The 25283-nt window shown below is 43.0% G+C and overlaps 1 protein-coding gene across 14 annotated transcripts in view; it reads right to left on the reverse strand.

The window, feature by feature from the left end:
- The window catches only part of KMT2C (lysine methyltransferase 2C), a 187526-nt gene that overhangs the window by 122196 nt on the left and 40047 nt on the right, over positions 1-25283 (reverse strand). For all 14 annotated transcript variants that reach the window (XM_048951479.1, XM_048951493.1, XM_048951489.1 and 11 more), the window contains 2 exons: positions 17836-17924; positions 3805-3943 (listed from right to left, as the gene is read on the reverse strand). In XM_048951479.1, coding sequence (XP_048807436.1) covers positions 3805-3943; positions 17836-17924 — 228 coding nt within the window. The remainder of the gene's footprint in view (positions 1-3804; positions 3944-17835; positions 17925-25283) is intronic.

The raw sequence follows: 25283 nt of genomic DNA on the forward strand, positions 1-25283 counted from the left end.
GCCACTCCACAATTTCTTTTTCCACTGAGTGTTACAAGTTTTGTAATGCTCTTTCCTTGGAGATTAAAAAAGAAAGAAAGAAAAAGATAAGGAGTGAAGATTATGAAGTTCACTGCTGTTTTTTCACCAGACATTATCTTTGTTCACACAGTCAACAAATGTTCGTCAACTCCTTCTTTCTGATGGAAGAAAGCACCCCATCTCTCCATCTCCAGCCTCCAAATCTGATCTTAGCAGCAGCAACAAAATGAAAATGCTGTGGTTTGACCAACTGCAAAGTGAAGCAGGAAAGCAGAAAGGGAAATTGCCAAAATCAGGAATGCTCTATGAAAATCTCCGCTTCTACTTGGTGATGTTAGGACTGTTCTTTCTTACTAGTTCCAGCAAAAGGACAAGTTGATGGAAAATAAAATGAACCAAAAGGTGTTTTGTTCTCCTCTGAAACTGTGCTTCCAGGCCATTCTTGTTAGCTTTCAGTGCTTGGAGATGACAATGTGGGAAATAGGAGGAAGGTAGAAGTGGGCTCTGCTGCAAGTCCCAGCCGGCTCCTGGCTCTGCTCCTACAGGCAGCACAGGCCAAGCACAGCCTCCTTCCCAAGCGTCTGGACTGCGCTCAGCCCTACGTCCTGGGCTGACACAGGCTTCTCACAGGGCTTATGAAAAGAAAAATGGAACAACCCAAGGAAAAGGCTCCAAGCCCCATGGCACTGCTGATACACAGTGCTGGCAGCACTACTTCCACCGCTGCCAGGCTCGATAGTTTATCTTCTCTTGACGTTGCTGCCCCTCCCCACTTGCGGTCAATAATTCACTCATTGCTTCTCAGCACACACACAGGCCTCACCCCTTGCAGCCTGCCCTACCCCTATGGCTCACATGCTATTTATTTCAACGGCTCCAGCATGTTGCCTTCTGAGCAGCTCTCCTCAACCCGTTGTTAAATCCCCACCCCCAATCCCAGGCACAGAGAACAGCTCTCCTGGAGTCCCCCCCTACCCTACCCAGGGCAGAAAGGCTCCAAATCTGGAGGCCTTCTCCATCTCCTGTCTCTTGGATATTCCTCACTTGAACTCAGGAAGGATCGGAAGAAAGATGCCACGCTAGGCAAGCTCTGGGGAATCTCTCAGGTTCTGAAGGTCCCATCCTGGTTCTGATGCATCCTACTATCTCTATTCACTGTACGTTCACTATTTTTGTACAGCGAGTTGTTTATTTAAAAGGCTTTGTTTTATGCCCCATGTCCAACGCTTCTCTAATACCTTTCTTTACTACCAAAGACAGAAATGCAGAATTCACTCATATTCAACTCTGTTTATTGAAAAAGAATGTTTACTCAGAGGGCAGTGAGGCACTGGCACTGCTGCCCAGAGAGCTGTGGGTGCTCTGTCCCTGGAGCTGCTGTCGCTGGACTGATGGGGCCCTGAGCCCTGATCTGGTGAGCTCTGCCCATGGCAGGGGGTTGGAACCGGATGATCTTTGAGTCCCTTCCAACTCAAACCATTCTATGAATCTATGAAGAAGTGATGTATTGCCTACCGCTGGTGCTTTTCTATGTTCTGGCAAATTTCTTCACTGTCTGTTAAAAAATATTCCCGTAACTCTCACATACCTAAACTTATATCTTAATTTATACACATTTCCACTGGATTAATTTAATCACACTATAAATGAAGTAGAAAAACTTATACACAAAGAAATGAAGCTGGTGAGAACGTCTAATTTGGAAACCAACGTCTAAACTGTATTCCCAAGTTACAGATTTCAAATCCTTATGGAGTCCTACTCTATACTGAATCTCAATACATTTCCTCCCACCATTATTTGAGAAGACCAGAAGTCATTGCTGTGTGTTACTTCACACATTGCATTTTGTCTTAAGGAAACAGAAACAAGCCACCCAGCATCCAGTCCTTCCAACCTGCAAGGCACAGTGCCTGTGTGAACACCTCACAGACACTAATACCAACGATTGATCAAGGAGTCACAGCTCAGAAGAGGCTTTCTGCTGGTAGGTTTCAAGACACAGTGCCAATAAAACCTGGCGTTGTATTTTTTTCCCACAGTTATGAGGATATCAACAATTTCTCCAACTAACATGACACCAATTAGGCATCCAAATCCTGAACTGACTGGGCGCAGAGAAACCTCACACTCCCAATTACTGTTGCACATCTCTTGAATACATTTCCTTCAAAAACATCAGAGATGGGGTATGACCATCGTTAATTATCAATTAATAGCATTTAGCTTTTTAATGCTTTGATCAGCCCAAGCAATAGGTCCACAATATCCTTTCAATATTGACTAATCAACCTCAGCACTGCAAGCCAGCAGAACAAACAAGTTGAGAACAAATAAGGGCTGGTTCAGAACTATGCTGGGCTTTTGTTTTGTTTTTTTTTTGGCTGACTGTTGTCCAGCTTTTAAGAAAAAGTTTATGGGTAAGGAAAGTGCTGTAATCAACTACTCACTATAACAGCCAGAAAGCAACCTTGACAAGAACAGAAAGCGGATGAAACAGCATTCAGAACAATTTCTGCAAAGGATCCAAAACAGGATGAAATGAAGAATAGAAACAGCTGTTCAGTTCAAGTCACTCTACTTACTGACCACAATTTAGTATTAGCATAGGAAAATGCCATTAAAAGCAGTTTTTGTGCATTTCCTTCAGGTATACACACCAGGTCTATTTAAGCAGAACTCTCTGTAAGGAAGGAAATACCTACTGGAACATAGCAAGTTTGCAGGCATGTGAAATGTGAAAATGATACATGCAGAAAAAAAATTAATTTTTTGTGCATGGGAAACGTGCTGTGTGTCTGACAAGGAGGAATTAAAATGATTACAGTATTGTCTCCAAGTCTGTCAAAACAGAAATACACCTGTAACTGCCTGCTAACAGACTGGTAACAAACTGCAGCAGAACAGGACTGTTCACAGTAGCTCTCATACTCTGATACTGCTTCAGCAGTGATCACAGGCAGCATGGTTTAGTTTTCCCCAAACAATATCATTAATCCTAACTAATACTTTCACTGATTTGGGGGCAATTTATATTCATAGAATCACAGAAAGACCTGGGTTGAAAAGGAGCACAATGCTCATCCAGTTCCAACCCCCCTGCTGTGTGCAGGGTCACCAACCAGCAGACCAGGCTGCCCAGAGCCACATCCAGCCTGGCCTTGAATGCCTCCAGGGATGGGGCATCCACAGCCTCCTTCGGCAACCAGTGCCAGTGCCTCACCACCCTCTGGGTGAAAATCTTTCTCCCAATATCTAACCTAAATCTCCTATATTGACAAAAACTTGGAAAAAAAAAAAAATCAGAAATATTGATTTTCCAGTATTACAAATTCTTAAATAAGGAAAAGTACGGTAGAACTGGCAAGATGGATATATATAAACAACTGTTTTGCTGTTTTTGTTCCTGAAAACACAGAAATACAACCTGAAAGTTCAGAAATACTTTTATACAAATTTGTTTATACACCATTTCTCAGGAGGAATGCTTCAGTAACCACAACGCATCTCAATCTCACTTATATCTGCTTGAATTCAAACAGCTAATATGCTGTAATTCGAGAGTTTGCCCATGTAATCTGAGGACAACATTTAAGAAGCATGCTTTTCACCTCAATCTCCCTGTACACTAATTAAGCCATCGCTCTCATACACAGCAGCTGCCAACACAGACTGTTATTACTGATGCTTCAGAGCACCAGGAGTGTGCCCTGAGCCTGTGCTCCAAGCACTCTGTGCCCCATTCCAAGCCCTGTTCCAGCACCCATCTCTTTGCCTACTCACCTGGTTTTAGCTTCGACACCAACAGAGGCAGTGGAGCTTGCAGACTCCTCGGATACTGAGCGCTGAAGGACGGGTGTTAGCTGCTTGGTGCTGTCCACTTCCACCTGGGCATCCTCTTCTGCAGATTGCTCTTTGACTTCTGTTTGAAAAATACAGATAAAGATTATTTATTTCAACTAAGACCAGACCTGTAAGCAGACGATGCAAATATCTATTTATAGACAAATTAATTCATGTGTCATCAAACGCAACAGAATAGTAGAGTGACAAAACACCACCTTTATGCACCTAAAACATGAAACTGAATGCTTGTGAAGATTTTTACATACCACAGCATATGATGGTGAGATGGAGATGTTCCATAAGGCATGAGGCAGGGGAGTGGTGCTCAGTGACAACCTTCTCTTAGGAGGCAGCAGGTTTACATGCATTTCCAGCTGCTAGAAGCTGAGCTCTCCTTCTCCCCTCACCTCCTTTTCTGCCCTTTCAGCTCAGAACAAATATTGAGGTGACAACACTAACTTGGGCTATAACACAACGTTTTTCTCTCAGATTTGCTTTAACTTCAATCAAGTCCCTGCACTAGTTCATTCCTGGTCACATTGATTCTATGCTGGCACAGTTGCTAGACAGAAGAATATACATCTACAGCTGACAAAGCTTCTGTTTGTCTAGAAAGTTTGTTTCTGAGCAGAAACATGAACCAAAGGGCCAATGAGTGTGCAGCTTAAACTGCGGCCCTGTTAGGTTGTGTCCTCTGTACCACCTGAGTCAGATGTTTGTCAGCAGAACACTGCAGGGCATCACTCTGGGTGCTCCAGCATGCAGGGGCACAAGGGAGCTGCTTAGGGCTGCAGAGCAGTAAAATGCAGTATTTCTGCCCTCCCCAAACCTTTTTTAATATTTTTAAACCTAAGTATCAAAAATCATAGGGGTTTGGCTGATGCTCTTTGCCACATGCAGCTTAAGGTGCTTTTGCCTTCTGTCAGTGGAGAAATGGTGGAGAGAATCACGGGACCAGAGAATGTTTTGGCTGGGAGGGACCCATCCAGATCCAACCCCTGCTGTGGGCTGGCTGCCTCCACCTTTCCCCCCCAGCTCAGGCTGCCAAGGATCCCATCCAACCTGGCCCTAAACAGCTCTGGGATGGGGCACCCACAGCTCTCTGGACAGCAGTGCCAGTGCCTCTGAATAAAGCATCTTCTCCAACACTGAACCTGAGCATCTCCTCTCTTAGTTTAAAACCATTCCCCCATGTCCTATTAATATCAGACTGTGACAGAAGAATCCGTGACATAGGTAGGCATGCAAAAAAAAAAAAAAAAAAAAGCTGCTACAAGCTTTCATCTTTTAAATAAGAAAAATAAAAGAGGAAAATCTTCAGAACATAAAATTGCAACTTTAGGAGAGCATATCTCAGTCTGCAATACTGAAATTATACACCCACCAGAGCAGATCAAGAAGGGGAAATCTTTCATACAGAGAGACTGAAGGAAAATTATTCCGTAACCTGGAGTGAACTCATTTAGGGAGGCACTGCATAATGTTTAAAGCCCTCAAAGAAGGCATTAAAAAAAAAAAAAAATACTTCAGAGAACCACAATGCTGAGAAAAAAGAATAAGAAATTCCTGTACAGGACTGGGTGTGCCAGATATCCGAGCTGCTGTAAGCTGGAATGCTTCATTTATTTTAGTGAAGCTACCCAGTAATGTACATCTGAGATGCTGCTGGACATGTGAAGCACTCCAAAAGGACTGCCTGTCACAAGGCCATATGGTTCACTTGAAAAGCAGCCCACCAGCCTGTCCTGAGGAAAAAAAAAAAGGCAAAAAAGAGCTTGACAGACGTTTGACACTAAATAAACACCCTGCTGGGAATACATTCCTTGTAATAGTAAACAGCCCCACTAAAAAACAACAACAACAAAAACAAAAATCCCACACAAACAACAACCCCTCCATCTGAACGAACCATCCCTCCAACCATTCTGGGACTGCTGAAACAGGCCGTGCTCTGCAGAGCCCTTTGCAACAATTTGCAGTTAGTTTCCAAAGCATGTTGGATCTGAAAAACAATTTCATGCAAGTGGCCCCAAAATTTCTATGCACAACCTTAATTAAGAGCAAAAATTCCTTTGTATTAGCCAGATGAGCATCACTGTGCATCCTGAAATGTGCACCGTTCCTATGGAGTTCATAGGTTCTGCATTACTACAGCCAAAACCTCCACACAGCCCAGAACAACCACGCATGAAGTGCTGGAGGAAGATCACCAGAAGTCGTGGCCTGGCTGTGATGCCAGCACCAGCACCAGCACCTCATCCATTTATTTCACCTAGTTAAGCTTTGAGAAAGGAACCTTGCTGTGCTTTGCACCTGCACAAACATTCCAGTGAACAAAAATCATTTACTGTTCACCATCTTTCATCCCATTACATATGAATAGACACCCATTACAGTAGAAAGGCAAAGTTCAGGAGAGTTGAGTCATTCTCAAGAACTCACGACAGATTGTTTCCATACTCACTACATGTGCTCACACCAGTATGGTGCCTTCTTCCTGCTGTTTGCTGCTCCAGCAAGGAAAGGCCCTAAATTATGCTAAAAGAGATGAAGAGCATCTCAAGTGCTGTCTCTGTAATAACCAAACTGTGTCTCAATACGCGCCGCTGGAAGAGCGAAAATGTGGTGCTCACTGAACCGAATGAGAATGCTTATGTTAGTTTTGTGTGCCATACTTCATCTTTGTGGAAGTTTTCCAACAGAAGATTAAGGAAGAACAGCCATAACGAGCACCATGAGTCAAACTCATCCTAGGATGTGGGGGTCCAGCACTGGCATGGGAAAGGTGCTGCTGATATCCTTATCACTGCTTCAGAGATGTTCCTCCAGCATCTGGCCTGAAACATTATCTGCTTTGCAATGTCTTTAATGAAGACTCATCAGATTTGGCTAGGGCATCCCCTTTTGAAGTTTCTGGGAATGAAGGAACCATGAATAATTAATAAATATGAAGTTCATTTGCAGACGCATATAGAAGGCTTTATTTTGCATCCCATTTTCATGACTGCTTCTGTCAAACTTAAGGTCTTGCCCATTGCAATGAGTTGAGGGGGGCTGAGAATTGAAAAAAATTATGCAATTCCCAACTGTTTGTAAGTTTATTTCCTCAGCAATTATTTTTAATCTCCTTTCTAGAGGAAAACTCAGCAAACACTCAAAGACAATAACTAACAGCAGATGCCATTCTCAATAGATTACGTAGGTCACCCACTTTTCTAATACGAGCTGGTTTCCTTACTTGCATTGCTTATACACAGAGATACAACAGACACAGGGAGGGTTTCTGAGGCTGACGGAACACAGGCTCACATGTGAGAACCCTGGTTTTTGTGAGCCCACCTGTGGCTCTGGTTCCCTTCATGAATGCCAGTGGGAAAGAGAAGTCTGGTGATGGCTGGAACGTCATTACATGGTCACGGTTTTCTGTGGAGATGTGGTGAAGCAATAGTGATGAAGCAATGCTGACCAGAGTCTAAATTGCCCCTTCTCTGTTTCCTAGTAATCACAAGATGCTGTTCTTCAGGTCACCTGGGTAAACCCACGGCAAGATAAGGAGATATGTGTGCAGACTCTGCTGTGGCAATAGGGCAAAGATATCAGCATATCCCTAAGTTTTGTTACTGCTGCTGTTGTTTTTTGAAGGGAGAGGCTGGGTGTTATTCAGTTAGGAACTATTTTCCAAGGCAAAAACTGGAAAAAACAGCCAAAAATGTAAGAAGTTCTGTCATCACAAAAATCTCCTTTAAAATCTTACAGACACTCTTCAGTATGCAGTACCCCTGGTGGGAAAAAATAAATAAAAATAAAAATAAAAGCAGTGGCAATAAACGTAACATAAAAACCCCACTACTGTTCTGATGCACCGAGTCGGCTGTTCAGCCCATTCACCGGCTGGGACTCCGCTGTCAGACCCACTTCCAATTTGGCAGACAGCAAAGCAAACGTTAGGAGCTTCCAGCACTCGCAATAAGAACAGAAAGCATTACAGGCTGGAAAGTGCCAGTACCAGCGAGTGCAGCAGGGGCATCGCGGGGGTCTCAGCTGCTGCTTACTGATGTGTCTTCTGCAAAAGGGAATCGTAACTTTTTAACTTGTAGCCACAGTTGTTGTTTGCACAGAAAGGGGCATTGCTGCTGCAGACAAAGCCTAACGTGACCAAGTGTTTCAGATGGCCTTCTAGGGCTCTACAAAAGCAAGACCAAAATGCTCCACTTTCTAGGAGAAATTATTTCCCTTTCCCACCTCACCAACAAAGCAGGTATCTGTTCACCAGAGTTCAGGACACAGAATCACAGAATGGCCAGGGTTGGAAGGGACCTCAAGGATGATGAATCTCCAACCCCCTGCCACACGCAGGGCCACCAACCTCCACATTCAATACCAGACCAGGCTGCCCAGGGCCCCATCCAACCTGGCCTTGAACACCTCCAGGGACGGGACATCCACAGCCTCTCTGGGCAGCTGTTCCAGCACCTCACCATCTCTCATAGTAAAGAACTTCTCCCTAATATCCAACCTAAATCTTCCCTCCTTCAACTTAAAACCATTTCCCCTTGTCCTGCTGTTTTCTACCCTTTCCAAGAGTTGACTCCTCTCTTGTTCATAGGCTTCTTTAGGTATTGAAAGGCTGCAATGAAGTCACCCCGCAGACTTCTCTTCTCCAGGCTGAACAAGCCCAGCTCCCTCATCCTCACAAGAGCAGAGCAGAGAGGGACAATCACCTCCTTGTCCCTGCTGGCCTCCCCTCTTCTGATGAAACCCAGGATACCATTTGGTTTCCGAGCTGCAAGAGCTCACTGCTGGCTCATGTTCAGTTTTTCATCCATCAGGACCCCCAGGTCCTTCTCTGCAGAGCCAGAAGACACAGAACACAGAACAGAACCACTGCCTCAACATCACCTTTGTAAGGCCCAGCGCCTTACAAATCGTCACCTACAGCACCCTCTGAAGTGCAGCAATCTTCCATACCCCGACCTTTTATGAATGGGTTTTAACAGCCAAAAATGGGGAAACAAATTGACACGCTGCGGCTAACCAGCCCCACACACACCACCAGGACACCACAGAGCCAAACCAGGGTTACTTAAAGACACGCAGAAATGGTTGCTAATAGCTGCTGCCTTTACATGGCCTTCAGTAAGTTTGTAGCCATACAGTTCTGCTGAACACACAACTGTGGGGGAGGGGGAACAAAGCAGACAGAAGTTCAAGCGTGACAGCAATGACCAAACGCACAAACTGCTTTGGCATAAACAAAGTCTTCATCTTAAGTCAACAGTGCCAAATTCCATTCCCAAAAGTAAGATGCACGACCACATCAGAAGTCGTTGGTTGGTTTTTGTTTTGCAAGTGATGCACATCTTGCATTTACAGACCTCTCCATAGCCTTCTTTCACCTGCTGAAGGCCAGCAGTGATCTACCTACTTTGAACCTCATTACAAATGGAGACAAGGAGAGAGCCTTTTATTGCCTTTTGGACATTTCATTGTCTATGCAACACTTCATCCAAACAGATGTATTTGATATAAAAAAAATCACATCATGCAAATTTTGTACTCGTTACAAAATAAAAATATGGCTTTTGGTGTACAGCCATCTAAACCAACTTATGTCATTGTAAACAACGTATTCTGGATAACCAGCTACAAGTGATCAGACATCACAAGCTGGAGGTGGTGTTCCATAGCATTCATCTGCTTACTTTTCCATCATTTGTTTTTCAGGTCTTTTTGAAAGGCCTTTATTTTTCATGCCTACAACATTCAATAGCAAGAATATAAGTACATGCTGAGCGCAAGCACACCTACCTTTATGCTCTGACCATGACCTGATGTCTCCTCATTTTTGTGTTATAAAACAAAATGAATCATCACTCCCTGTTCATTTTCTCCCTGTCACTCATCATTCTGAAGGATCCTATTAAATTCCTCCTCAGTCATATAATTTAAGGTTGAAGTCTTTTACCTTAACTGTTCCCTGCACAGAAGCTATTTTTCCTTTATAATACTTGCTGGCCTTCCCTGTATTTTCCCTATTATAGTTTGTCCTATTAAAGAAGGGGAAGCAAAACTGCATACAGCATTTAATACGCGGTCATGTCACAGATTTATAAAGCAACGGGGAAAAAAAAGAGAGACACCCACAACACTGGCTGTTATTCCTTTGTCAGTAGTTCTTAAAACGTTTTCCTGAAGTCACCAAAGTCCTGGCAATCTGAAGAACAGCAGTATCACCTTCTCAGGTAGCAAAGGATATTTGAGAGCCAACTTCTGTTTCTACAAAACACAGAAGGTTATTTTCCCCTGCACAATGTTTTACAGACACTGTATCAGTTTTCTGTGGTCCTTCCTCAGCACTTTGCAAATGGGTATTTCTTCTTCATAGAAGAAGACGTTACAGCAGCCCTCCAGGACCTGAAGGGGCCTACAGGAAAGCTGGGGAGGGACTTTTTATAAGGGCAGGCAGCAGAAGGATGAAGGGAAATGGTTTTAAACTAGAAGAGGGTAGGTTTAGACTAGATACTGGGAAGAAAGTCTTCACTGTGAGGGTGGTGAGACACTGAACTGGTTGCCCAGTCGGGCTGTGGATGCCCCTCTCTGGAAGCATTCAAGGCCAGGCTGGATGGGGCTGTGAGCAACCTGGTCGAGAGGGAGGTGTCCCTGCCTACAGCAGAGGGGCTGGAACTAGATGATCTCTGAGGTCCCTTCCAACCCAAACCATTCTATGACTCTATTTTCCTGCAAACATTTATATCATCAGCTACTTTTGTTCACTTCTTGTATCTGATGCAGAGAATGGTTACCAGGGCAGATCCTTACAGGACTCCAAAGCCAATCCATTCCTAGCAATGATTTCAATTAGGCAGGACTGAGATCCAAACTTCCTCAGCAGCTGTTTTACCAAATTGGTGAGTCAGCTTTACTAAAAAGTGAGATAGAACTGAAATCTACCCCAAACAGTACCATATCCAGCCATTCTATCAGAAGAGTGCATGATACCAAAGATCCATGCTACCATTTCAACATATTTGACTGGTCACACCAACACTAATTCCCCTACCATCACTGCTGTGTCCCTATTCATTGCAGGGAGTTGGACTAGATGGCCTTCAGAGGTCCCTTCTGACTCTCAGGGTTCTGTGATTCTATGACTAACAAAACAGCAGCAGGAGCACTAGGCTGCAGAAGGCTGCATGAGCAGGGGCCTGGAAAACTTCAAAAACCTGTTGGTTATGTTTCACGAAGCATAGTTTCATATGTAAACTGCAAAACCAGCACTGAAGAAAATCAGTTTTAAAAGGTTGCATTTCAGAAAGAACCTCCACAGTGAAAAACTGAGTGAGATTAGAGTTAATTTTGAAACAAAGAGACTCTGCAACAAAACAGTGCCACAAACTCCTGAGGTATCAGAAGTCAGAGGGAAAAGATTTTAATGTTTTCTAAATGGCCCGTCAAGTTTGGATGATGATAATTATCAACTGAGACTAATGATTTAAAGGAAAATGTACAGTACCTTCAGGCTGCACGCAATTTCCTTATTACAAGCAAATCACCAGAATAAGAAGAGAAATAGTAAGATGCTTATAGCAATAAAGGCCCAATGAACGCCCCTCAGTTCTGACAGTTCTTCCAGTGTCTGGACAAGTAGCAGACAGCTACGTAGTTAAGAGGGAACTCAGAATCACAGGGTTGGAAGGGACCTCAAGGATCATGAATCTCCAACCCCCTGCCACACGCAGGGCCACCAACCTCCACATTCAATACCAGACCAGGCTGCCCACGGCCCCATCCAACCTGGCCTTGAACATCTCCAGGGACGGGGCATCCACAGCCTCTCTGGGCAGCTGTTCCAGCACCTCACCACTCTCTCTGTAAAGAATTTCCCCCTGATATCCAACCTAAATCTTCCCTCCCTCAACTTAAAACCATTTCCCCTTGTCCTGCTGTTATCTCCCCTTTCCAAGAGTTGGTTCCCCTCCTGTTTGTAGGCTCCCTTTAGGTACTGAAAGGCTGCCATGAGGTCACCCCGCAGCCTTCTTTTCTCCATGCTGAACAAGCCCAGCTCCCTCAGCCTGTCCTCATAGGGGAGGTGCTCCAGTCCCCTGATCATCTTCATGGCTCTCCTCTGGATCCTCTCCAACAGCTCCCTGTCTTTCTTGTATTGGGGGCTCTACACCTGGACACAGTACTGCAGATGGGGCCTCACAAGAGCAGAGTGGAGGGGGACAATCACCTCCATGTCCCTGCTGGCTGCCACCCCTCTTTTGATGGAGCCCAGGATACCATTTGCCTTCTGAGCCACAAGAGCACACTGCTGGCTCATGTTCAGTTTTTCATCTATCAGGACCCCCAGGTCCTTCTCCACAGGGCTGCTCTCAAAGACTGCTCCTTCCAGTCTGTATGGATGCCTGGGATTCCTCCGGCCCAAGTGCAAAACTCTGCACTTTGAACTGCTCATTTTTTAATGAGTACACATATCACTACTGGCCCCTAAACACACTTATGTATGCTTCTAAGCACATACTTGTTCCAAATATTTATGGATAAATTTAATCTATAGGCAATGCCCTCAGTGGTGTCAGCTCTTCCCTTCATTAATTTCAGAAGCAATAAGTAGTACTTTGATGAGGCCTGAGCAGCTGGCTGGAAAGCACGAAGCAGATCTCACAAGGTTGTTGGCGTCAACAAGTTGGAGCTTTTTCCATCAACTTACACAAAGGAGGACTTTCTCAGGTGTCTTTTGCTTTGTCCTAGTTGAAGGTTCTGGTCAGCATGGTTCATATGGTTATAGAGGACAGGCAAGACACTGCTTTTGGGTTGCTTCAGATTTCATGAGGTTCTGAATTTGCCCAGAGTTCTCAGGCAGCTTCTACATGGCTGACTTTCCTGCACTGAGAAATGCCTGTTTCTGATTCCTGTGTCCTTTGCCCAGGGACAAAAGACAAGGAAGCTTTATCTTCAGAAAATTCATATTAAGTCCAACAAGAAAGCAACTGGCCAGGCAACGTCCCTGCAGCAGATGATAAGGTAACTGGGGATGATAAAGCAGGCAGTGACAAAATCATCCCGAATGTTTTATGTATTATCACTTCTGAAATCTCCAAACACCACAGGGAAGTAAGGGTTTGTTATTAAGTATAATTTAACTTTAAGATGTGCTGTATGGAGTACAGATAGTAAACAGAATACCCAGTGGATTTACTATGAGTTTCCCAAGGGACTTAGCAGTTAAAATTCTTATCCCACTGTGCTTCTCCCTGATCAGTCTGAATCCCAACATTTTTATGTGACACAAAGACAGGAAGAATTACAGAATCTGTGAAGAGATGAATGCTTTATAAGTGTTCTCAAAATGGAGAGAGAATAATCAAGGAATTCAGTTCCTGTGAATTTAAATGCAGAACCAAGAAAACATCAAGAGCAGAAATTTGCTGAAACTAATGGAAGATGTCAAAAAAACAGAAAGCCAAGCATTCATGAATATCAAAGGGCCACAAAGCCTGTGGAATACTTACCAGGACACACTTGTTAGACTATTTCTTTAGATTAGCAGTTTTATGTTTGCACCTGCATGTGCACAGACAGGCACGATGCTTGCCAGTGCCTTTTTGTGTTTTTCAGGGGGCATGACAGAGACTTATCATCAAAAGTAAAATATTGTTATGCAGAGCAGCAGAACAAGAAGACATACAGTAAAACTCAGTATTCTCCAAACACGCCTTCAGTGAGTTGAAGTGTTGACAGGACAAAGGCAATTGGCACAAGCTCAGAGGAGTTTCCCTCAAACACACGAAGTCTTCTATTTGTACCTAACTGTGCAGGTGACTGCAGAGCACTGGAACAGGCTGTCCAGAGAGGCTTCAAGTCCATCTCATTGGACATCTTCAGAAGACACATGGACATGGCCCTAGGCAACTTATTCTAGGGGGCCTGCTAGAGAGGGTTAGGACTGGATGGACCACAAGGTGCTTTCCAAACTCAACGTGTCTGTGATTCCATGGGTTACAAAATGATAGTAAGAGGGATGGGTTAGCTCAGTATTGATTGGATGGAGAAATACCAGTGGGAAAGTCGCTAGTGAGAGCCAAGATGAAGAAAAATGAAGCAAGGAACAGGCAAAACAAACTTGAAACAGTTGGAAAGAGAATGTGAAGTCACAAAATAAATGTCGGCAAGGTAGAAGTCAAGAAATCTACCAGAAAGATAAATCTAGTAGGTAAAGAAAAAGAATCTACCCTGAGGTTGACAGGAACCTGAAAGTCTATTGATTCAACTCAAGTAGCTTTTGTCCTGTTTGCTTCATAATAGGAAAAAGTTGGAGTAAGCTCCAAGTAGATCTTTTCCCAAATTTCCCTTCTCTTTCATAATAAACTCACAGCTGATCCTGAACTTGTGCAGGATCTCCTGCTCCAGTGGGAGCAGTAAGTCTATGGGGCCCAATGGGATGCATTCCAGGGTACTTGATGTCATCTCAACACCTCTCACAATCCTTTTTTCAATGATCTGAGAATATGGAGAGGTCTCAGTCAACTGGAAGCTGGCAAACATAGTCCCCATTTTCCAGAAGGGCAAGAAAGAAGAGTCTAGTGTAATCACAGGTCTGTCTGTCTCACTTTGGTGCCCAGTAAAATTGTAGAGAGCATCACTCTGGGAGTTATTGAAGAACGCTTGAAAGACAATGAAGTCAATGGTAACAGCCAACACAAGTTCACAAGGAGAAAGTCCTGTTTAACCAACTTTATCTCATTTTATGACAGTGTTATCCACCTAGCCGACTGGAAACCATGTGTAATCTTTCTGAATTTCAGCAAAGCTTTTGATACTGTTTCTCACAGTACCCATACATACAGAGCATCTAATATACAGCTAGATAAAAACATAATGCAGTGGGTGAACGGTTGATGGATTGAGCTGAAAGGCTTATAGTAAATTGGATTACATCATTCTGGAGAAGCCAGTGGGGGTTCCTGCAGGGCCCCATTTTAGGGCCATTTGTCTTTAATGTTTTCATGAGTGACTTGGATACAGGACTCGAAGGTGTAACTTTGTGGACGATTGCAAATTGAGAGGACCTGTTGGCTTCCTTCAGGGAATAGAGGCACTGTAGAGAGATCTTGACAGACAAGAGTGGTTGGTGAATGCCCAGCCCAAGTACTGGATTCTGCACCTGGGACAGGGCAGCCCTGGCTCTATACACAGACTGAGTTCTAACTGAGCTTCTTTCAACACATTATATCACAAAATTTTCAGGAGTGCAACTTGTTTCCTTGAATGCAATTAAAATGGCTGTGCCTTAGAAATACTGTAGAGTCACTTCAGGAAGATTTCTGCAGTTTTTTCTTTTGAACAAAGATTTCTGTCAACATTATGAAAGGAAATGACAACTTCAGCGCTCATAGCATCCCCCCACACTCCTTGAAATGATTCAACAGCTAAAATGTACCCTTTATTCCAGGTGTGAGTAATTTTAATGCCTTATAATGCTTCACAAGAAAAAAGTCAAGAACTTTTTTTTTTAACCATTCTCTACACACACAAAAAAAAAACCCAATGAAAAGGAAACTAGAAATGTGGAGACTTGAAATACACCAGAAGTTGCACATCAAGAGTCTGTACATTCAAGCAATCTCATTCTGAGTTTCATAATATTTCTATATCATGTTTCGGTTTGTCAACTACTCCAACAAATTGTTGGCAAGTCTACAACTTTCATGAAAACAAAAATAAAAGACCTTTTCAGCCAAAGAAGCAATTCACAAACCGGACCATGAGTACACTTCAATTTGAGTGCCGTGTGGAGTAACAAACCGGGGTTCCTCTCTCTCCCACACTTTTCTATTACCACAGATAAGCTCCTAGCAGAGTTTCAGAAGCAGCAGCCTTTTCAGTCAGCACAATTAAAACTCCACCAAACCACCCCGTGTTCAACTTTTAAAATAATTGCTACTGTGCCTCTATCAGAATGCTCAGTATGACAACAGGATTTCAGACCTCCGTCTTTCTGTGAGGCTTCTTTCCTCTTAATACACAGTTTGTGAAAAGGATCCTGAACTCAGGGCTGAGGTGGTGGTGCATCACTTCCAGCAGCACACAGAAAGAGCCTACGGCCTTCAGGGATTTCCAGCACAGTGCTCCATGCTGCAGCACCTTTAGTCTGAGCCGCAGCCCTTTGTGACAGCGAGGATGAGTTTGATGAAGGATAAGGGAGAGATTTATCTACAGTCACTCCTGGAGATTCAGAAATAATTCTTCGTGTCACTCCTCCACAGTAAAACATGCTCTCAGTTCTCTACAGAGAATCTTTGTTAATAATGAAATGTAAGAAGTAAAAAATATTTACCCATCAGTAAAATCCCTAAACAGTGTATCAGCAGTTGTTTAACTGGAGGAAGGGGCAGGTAAAAATCACAATTTCTGTCTTCTTCCCTGATTTTCAGGAGAATGTTTCTACCACATGAGATGGGAGGAGTTATGAATGGAATACACACATTTAGAACAAGTTTTTCTTTACTCTGCTGTTTTCCTACAGAAAAACATCTGTTATAACTTCTTCAATTTCAAGTTTAGCAAGTAGTTCACTACTACCTTATCTACCACCAGCAGCTTATTACCAGAGGAAGAAAAAAAACTGGCAGAAGTAAATAATGATACACTCTTGTATTCAGCTTTAATATAGCCTCACCACAAACCACTACCAATGCTTAAATTCAACAGAGGTTGTGACTAAACACTCATGACACTCCCAAAAGCACGCGATCCTGAGTAAAAAGCCTTCCTAAACCTGATGACAGCATCAACAAGTAAGAAGCAAGACACCAGCATACACAGTCAAAGCTGACTCTCCATCCATTAGACAATTTCAGTCCCCACTTTCATAGCTTTAACTGCAACCATATTGCTGTATGGCCTACATAAAACCTTGCAGCAAACACCTTGCTCTTCTGAGGTCCTCTGCTTGTTCTCCCTATACATCTACACTAAGCACAGATTCCTGTCTTCAGATTTAAAGACTTCACAACTCTACCTCCTTACTTAACAGCTACAAGTAGAACTAACAAGTCCCCTACCTCAGCTGGCATTTTCATCCATCTGCCCCCCTGACCGTCAGCTTCTGCTGTTATGTGTCTGTGCCTTCTTCCACTTTGCTCATTATGCATACAGGGCTATCTAATTAAATTTATAATCCCTTATGTCTCAATGCATTTTTAAGGTTTTTATTTCTGTCAAATCTAAAACCTTCCACCAACTGGCCCTGGCTTAATCCTTCCTGGCAGAGTTCACCCTTCGACATATATTCAGTTCCTGGTTAAATACAGGCAAATGGCTACAGACACGTGCCTGGCAAAGAGATGACAGTTCTTCAGCACAGCTTTTATCTTGTGTGTTAGCTCATCTGTTTGTCTCTTTAGACTCTTCACCTGCCAGAACAGAACTCACAAACTGTTGCAACAACACTCAGTCCAGTACAATGCGATCTCTCTGGTAACTGAAGCATTTGGGTACTATCATAACAAATATTTAGGAAAGCAAGAATGCTCTTGTTTCCCAAGCAGCAGCAGGAGGCATTAACGTGAGGTTATCCTGGCCCCCCCTTTGGTATAGCACCTGCTTTAGTTAGCTGAGGATACAGGTCAGCTAGTAATGCTGTATTTCCACAGGTATCCTAAAAATCGCAGCTTCTGCTTCAGAAGTTTTAATTTTGTTAGCTACTACCCTAAAATAAACAAACAAAAAGAGCCACTACCTAACTATAATAAGGAGAGCATCTTCATTAGACTACTTAAAAGAAATAAGTTCAAAGAGCATTAATTGATATAGATTTAAATAACATATTTCTAAATGTCTGCCCAAATGCATGTGTCATACTACCAAATTAAATACTTCTTCCTTGCCAAAGTTCTGTGTAATAAAACGAACTTCCAAGGAAGAAGCAACGACCAGATAGCATCAATGCCATTCTCTCATTACCTGTTTCCACAGTGTTTTCTGTTTCTGCTGCCTCCAAACCATCCATACTGTCTTCATCCTCCACTGCAGTTTTTCCTCTACTCCGAGGCCTGCAAACATAGAAGAGAAAACTGTTCATAAACTGAAAGCACTTTTAATTGTTTTTTTATTATAAGCTTTATTCCCAACTTAAATAATTTCATTTTTGGGGGATAATTATCAGCATTAAATTGCACAACATTCAAGCAGTGATTTGAGTGCTCTGCAAATCAAAAGTTTCCTCCCCTCTCTTCCTGTTTTAGGTAACAAACAACATTCATTTCAGTCAAGCCCTCAAATTTTCTGGCTATTATTACAAGAAAAATTCAATCAAACTTATCCTGATTTTAAAAAAAGCACCAAAAACATTAAACCAGTGCATTATATGAGTATTCTATTTGCTATACATCTTTTCATTACAAAGAAGATAATTTCTGAGATGTCAGAGAGCACAACCCAAAGTCTGGCCAGTAGTTCCACATGCAATAAAACAGACACTAACCCATTCAAAGTACCAAGCACCCTTGGAAGAAATTTCTATCAAATAATATCAATGCTAAAGCAATTCAATCAAAACACGTTTCATTTTCAGTGAAATAAATGTTCTGACACTTAAAACAGAACATTAAGAGAGCTGGCTAGATGCTACCACCTTAAAAAGACTTAATGTCAGGACAGCAAATCAACATTAAGATACCAGACAGATCTAGCTCCATTTCAACCAAGCTCTGACAGAAAGCAGAGAGCCTTGTATCACAAATTTCACCCTTTTTTTCCTCTGCCTGGCTTTCCAACAACGAGCACGGTGGGCTGCTGAGAAGCCTTAGCATCCAGATTCCCAGCTGTTCAGCAGCCCATTTGAAAGGGAGCCAAGAGCTTGGCACTTCGCCTCCCAAATTTTCAGGCTACTTGGCAACTTGCCTGGCGTGCTGACAGAAAGCCTGAGAGACCCTGGGAGCTTCTGATTCCAAGTACACAAATTCTGAGCAGTTCGGGGCATCTCGGTGTTTCCAAAGTCCCAGAGCTCCAAGGCAACCATTCACCCAACCAGCCCGCCTTGGATCAGGATGTCACCCAGGCAGCTCCCTGAACAGAAACCCCTTCGGGTTCCTCTTTCATGGAGAATTCTGAGACGTCTGGGTTTAGTTCCATGTTGGGAGAAGCTTTGTTGGTTTCTTTTCTTTCTTCTTCTTTTTTTTAAGTGATGAAATAATTCCTAAAATCAGCATTTCCTTTTTTTTTTTTTTTTTTTCTCCAACCGTTAAAATACTGAGATGTAGCAGTAGCATTACCTCAGAACTAGATCTGCTATATCAGCTAAAAAACATACACTCCATCATGCAATGCTTTTGGTTCTCAAGGATCAAAGACGACCACACGCACAGAGCTGGGACAGACCATCACCTTGTGAGCCTACGTGTGGTGCTCTGCAGGAAAGCGAGGAGGGTCTGCCTGGTCCCACCTAACCAGATCCCTTCTAATTGAGTTTGGGAGAGGTTTTGTCACTTCAAAGAAGGAAAGGAACAGCTATAACACAGCTAAAACCAAAGGCTGAAAAAACACTCCCCTTTGCTCGTGTGTAAATGAAAGAGCAAAGTAGGAAGAGATCAAGGATAGAAGGACTTTCGTTTTCTTGGCATTCTTGTAGGGTTTGTTCAGATAAAGATGATAACTGTGGGAGCACCCATAACCCTACGGATAGGAGGATACCATTCTGCTAGCCTGCTCACATGTGAGCAGCGACAGCATACACATAATAAACGGCAGTTTTCTGAGACTAGAAAAGAAAACAGCAACCCCTCCAATTATCCACTGTTCTACAAGCCTCCAGTACAGCTCCTTAAAACCAAAGTGTCATATATATTTAAACCAGAACAAACTGCACAGTGCCATCAGAAGAAGCTGCCATACACGGCACCAGATATCTACGCCATTACATTTCTTGTGGTTCTACTGAACAGCCCCACATCAGCCAGCACCAGATGGATGTGGGACTATGCAGGTAAACACAGCCACTTGCTGCTGGAATGCTCGAAGGCTTCCCAGTGTTCCCCAACACATTTCTTCAGGCAAAGGTCTCTGGGCAGAGAAAATGACTGTTCTGTGTTAATCTAATAATTTGCACGTGGTTTGGGGTTTTCTCTCACAGCTACATGTTGTATATTAGGCACCAAAGTACTCACAAGGCCCTTCCAAGCACAAGAGCAGTACTCACTCCCTGAACTCCCTGCCATACTTTAGCAACCTATTTAACACTGAAGAAAATCAGAGGCTTTAATTAATTAAACATAATTGCTTCTTTTCAGCAGAAGATACAACCACATCTGGTGTTATTTGTCGCCCCCCTCCCCAGGATCCCTCTAAAAGCCTTCGTAACGTCAGGCAGGTTGGAAATGAGGTACTGAAGGCGTTGGAAGAAAATACTAGATCATACCATTAACTTATTTTCGTTCATTACCTCTCTTTCACAGTTGTAGGAGATTTTGGAGCCTGCAAATTTATTTTTGGTTTTGAGAAAAATAATTCCAGTCACAAAACGGTGAAATGCATTCCGTGCTGACAGCTGTAATTTAACTTTTCCACAGAAAATACCACTTGAAAAGTCTGTAACATACAGCTAATTGTTTCAATCAATATTTGCACTAAGAACAGAATCACAGAAGATCCCAAGTTGGAAGGGATCCATAAGGATCGCCAAGTCCAACCCGGCTCCACACAGCAGCACCAAACGCAGCCCTGTTCTCTGTGAGCTCCAGCCCTGGGGCTGTGCCCCCGCTCCATGCCCACCCCTCTGGGCACAGCCTTTCCCTCAGCCCAGCTGCCCTCCCCTGACAGCTCCATGATATTCCCTCAGGCCCAGTTGTTGCCCTCGGCTCCCTGTGAGGCTGTATGGCCACGATGCCTCCCTTCAGCCCGCTCTGCTCTGCGCACAACAAACCCAGGGCCCTCGGCCACCCCTCACACCCCTTGCCCTCCAGACCCTTCCCCATCCTCCTTGGTTTGTCTGTGCCTGGATTTTTCCCTAACAAACCATGTCACTTTTGTTAAATTATTTTTCTATTTGCTTTCTCTACTCCTCTTCAAATACATTTGAAAAAGCACTTTAAAAATTGAAACGGCACTTTATTCTGCTCTCAGGACTTGAGCCTTAGTTACTAACCAAGCTAAAACTTAAGCCTCTTCTCACTGGAAGGTTCTCTAGAAAGCTGTATCCTTTGGACTCCAAACAAGTCAAAAGCAGGTGAGTTCATAAGTGTGCAAGAGAGCAATGCATCTCACCACCCAGCCCCCCAGTAACACCCAGCACTTCCCCACAGCAGACCAGTTCCCAAGCAGCTCATCTCAAATGCCACTGTCAGGGAAGCAGTGATACACCAAATTTCAGTCACTTGGTTGTTGTTTTTCTAGCATATACTTTCTCAAACTGGAAGCAACAAATATTGCATTACTCCAGTCGAGTATAATTACTGTCTACAATAGTTTCACTCATATTCACAAAACATTGAGTCATTTATCAAAATCCTTTGTGACCTACTCCAAAATTTGCTATCAATTAGCTTTCCTGGCTAATGCCTTCATTAATCTCCCTCTTTAAATACATCCTAATAAATAAAATTATTGTAAGCAACTAATCAAATTCAGCCCACAGGAAAAGAAAAAAAAAAGCCCAGGAAAACCTGTCATAGAGCTCAGCAGATCATCAGCTATTCCATTTGCAGTGGGTTAAAAACCTCACTGAGGTTATTTCCCAGCTTTGACAGCTTCACAGTACAATCACCAAGCACCCGAATGTCCTCTGCTGAATTGCACGGAGCAGGGTGGAATGTACAGCACTAGGATAAAATGGAAAAGTGTATCTTTGTGCCATTTGTTTTGTTGTCAGTATTTATTTTTACTTTAAGTGCACATTTTCTTCACGATAACCCCCCTCCCCCCCATCTCCATAACCTTATGAGAACAGCATTAAAAAATATATATATAGGTCAACAGGACACCTTGATCTTACTCATTCTTTCCTCAAGGTCATCAGTAACAAGGCTATATGGGCCAGTAGCTTCCGGAACCATGTGAAAGAAGTGAAGCAGCAACGAGCCTTAGATGCTTGTCACTCCCAGTTTCTGATCAGCCACAAGTTACAGCATGACGAGTTTTTCTGTAAGTTGCTACCACCAAAATCAGATGCTGATTTGTTCAGAGCACCCTGAGAAGCCACCTTCCTAATCTGGTGGATCTTGCATCAGTCTTACCACCGTGTCTTGATAGGAACCATCCCACAGCTTCATCCTCTTTCTCAAATGCCGTAACTTTTAAAATGTTCAGGGGAGGAACTGCCCTCCTTTCTATGTGAAATGCTGAGCACAACGACAGTACTAAATATATAAAACAAAGCCAATAACCTTAAAAAGTGGTGTAACATCTGGGATACAGTAACGTCCTAAACCAGCACAGATGTCTTGTTAAATGAACATCTGTCCACAGCCTTAGCCTGGAAGACGGTAGAGCAATGATTTATAAAAAGGCTCAATTAGTGCTGCAGTCAGCAGGGCTCGCACCAAATTGATGTTCACATGACAGTTTCACAAGTGAAAGCTGTTACCGTCTTCTCGATAATCCTCTTAGCAGGTGTGCAAAAGTGCATGCTCTTGGGATTTTCCAAAAGCAAGCTGTAAGTACAGCTGTAACAGCTCAACGGTGCTCAAGCACACACTGGAAGCACTACGGTTCAGCTACGAGCCCCAAGTGAAGGAAATCACAGCGAGCAGGCAAGAACCAACTGATGGAAATATCTTTACGCAAACATGTTGTCCCCCGTCTCTGAATGCTACGTGTCAGTGCAAAGTCTTTACTACTCTTAAGAGTTGAAGTTCTCCACACATCTCCTGCTGTACAAAAGGAACAATATGGCTTCAGAAGCAAGTGCCAACTAGCTAGGATTTATTTCAATAGCTCCAAACACTAACAAGCCTAAAATAGGATAATTGCTATTACATCGACTCCAGCTTCAAAGTGATCTCAATTTGGAAGTTTCTTACAAGGATGTTTTAAATTGTACAACCAATACATCAGGTGAAAATGTCTTCTCTATTTGCTCTCCACAGAGTTTTCTTTCTTAAGTTATAAAAAAGTGCTTGGTATTTAGCTTTCACATGTTTACTTCTTACACTAGAGATGCATTTACAGAAGGCAGAAGGACCTTGAGATATATACAAGAGGTGCAACTAAAACATGACAAATGATGCAAAGATGAGAAAGCTGAACTTTTGGAAATAAAAGTGAAGAACTTTAGGAAAGAGTTTTTTATGTAACATCTGTGAAAACAGACTTACAACACAAGAACTTAATACAATACTCAGTACTCAGGCTTCCATTTAATTATTAAGAGACCTTCAAAACATACTCAGTATTTCCTATTAGTGTCCTGGTACAATCCAAGAAGAAGTGTGCATCTTAATACTTCCAATTTTATAAAGCATAATAGTATTTCCAGAATTCCCACATCAAAGAAAACTGACACATTTAAAACCAAAACACTGCAGCTTCGTACACACTGTACGTCTCTTTTAACCAGTAACAATATTGAAGATACTCATTCTTCATTCACCCAGGCTGTAACATGCTCAGAGCTGAACCTTTTTTCACATCTCCACTTTATACAGTTCATATCTGAAATTATTGCAGCCTTTGAGAGCAGGGCTGCCTGAGAAAATGCATAAAAAGAGCCTGGACTCCACTCCACTACTGCTGATTCTTAACTAAGGGTTTCCAGGACTCCCCTCTGAAACACAAATTTACCAAAGATTTCCTACACAGAGAAATGCAAATGGCAGCCTGTACTGATTGTCACGGTTGCATCTTTACAACAGTCACAGTTTACCAAAGTAAGCTGAAATAAGTGACCAATGAATGCAGAGTTCAGAGAAACCTGGCTTGAGACAGGTTTGGAGTTAAAACACTGCATGTGGGGAAATTTGCCCTGCACAGCTCTAACAATATAAAGGCCAAATGAAATAGGACTTCTAACTACAAGTCTGGTTAATCTGTGCTTTCATGTCAACTGCTCTTGCATCTACCTGTGCTCTCCAGAGCTTCACGCTCTCTGGCTTCAAGTAAAACTATTTTCCACAGGAGGCAGAAAGGCAAACAGAAAGGAGGTCCTGCTAGCAGGCACCTGTCAAAACTCAACTCATATCAACAAGGCACAATTAGTGCAACAGGAATGTCCTCTCACCTTCAGAAAACCATTTCTCTCAAATATCTCCGGTCATCTGAACGCAATTTTGCAGAAGGCCAGCAGAGCCAGGAGCCTGAAGTGAAACTCCACCGTGTGACAGGGCTGCTCTGGCCAAAGCCACTGCCAGCAGTGTGTCTCTGCTTGTCCCTGATGGTAGTGCAGTTTGGGTCTGGAGCTGTTCTTTTAGAAGATAAAGCAGATGAAGACCAACCTACCCCAGCTGAAACAGTCTCACCTACTAGACCATGAAATCTTCTTCCCAGCTGACAACCTGCACAGGAGCTTCCCCAGTAGAGCAGGGAAGGGCTGGACTAGGAATGTTTCTTACTGGGAATGCTTGCAGGTACATAAAATAGTGAACTTTTCACAGGAGCCCATAAAGCATCTATGGAGCCACACATCTGGTGCAGCCAGTGACAAAAGTATTGAGTTGAGGACTACTACAGTGCACTTGAGCTTCTGGATGCCCCTTTCTGGTGTCATCACACGAGAAGCAGAGTTTGATGCTGACCCATGTCTACAGCTTATCCAGATTTGGAGACATTTGGAATAACAGGGTGAGAAACCACATAAGAGGCTTTTAGGTCCTTCTTTCTAATTTTCAAATTGACTGTTTAAACATCTATGAATTCTGTAACCTGAAATTACTTTTAGTCAAATATCTGTCCTACTGACTCAGCAACACACAGCATCAAGAACTGCTACACATTTTTATTTGTCCAAAGCTACCTTGCCACTGACTGCTGCTCTCATTGGCTCCCTTGCAGTTTTACAGCTGTAGTTAGTTCTCTAATGTTAACCAGCCCTTAGCCATTGCACCTATTTCAGGAATAATTACAATGCAAAAAAGAACCTGATGCAGTTATGACCTTCCAGTACATTACATATGTGCTTTTTTTTGGTACAAAATACAATCCTTTGCACATCTGTTACCAAAGCACTACAAAAGTAGCACAAAACAACACACCAGGAGTTCAGCACACACGCTATTCTTCAAAACCTAGAATGAAATTTGCCAAATATTCAGGAGTACCAACAGCTACAGGGAGAGCTGCCTGCATCCTCCCAACCCCATTCTGCTTTGGTGTATCCACCTGCATCTAGACATGGCAAGGGCTGTCGGCTGGAGCAGTGACATGAACACAGTCAGTGGGACAATGTGCAGTGAACTCTATCAAAACTACTGACTGTTTTCACT

This window comes from Lagopus muta, chromosome 7 (assembly GCF_023343835.1).
Source record: "Lagopus muta isolate bLagMut1 chromosome 7, bLagMut1 primary, whole genome shotgun sequence".
In the NCBI taxonomy this organism is placed as follows: domain Eukaryota; kingdom Metazoa; phylum Chordata; class Aves; order Galliformes; family Phasianidae; genus Lagopus; species Lagopus muta.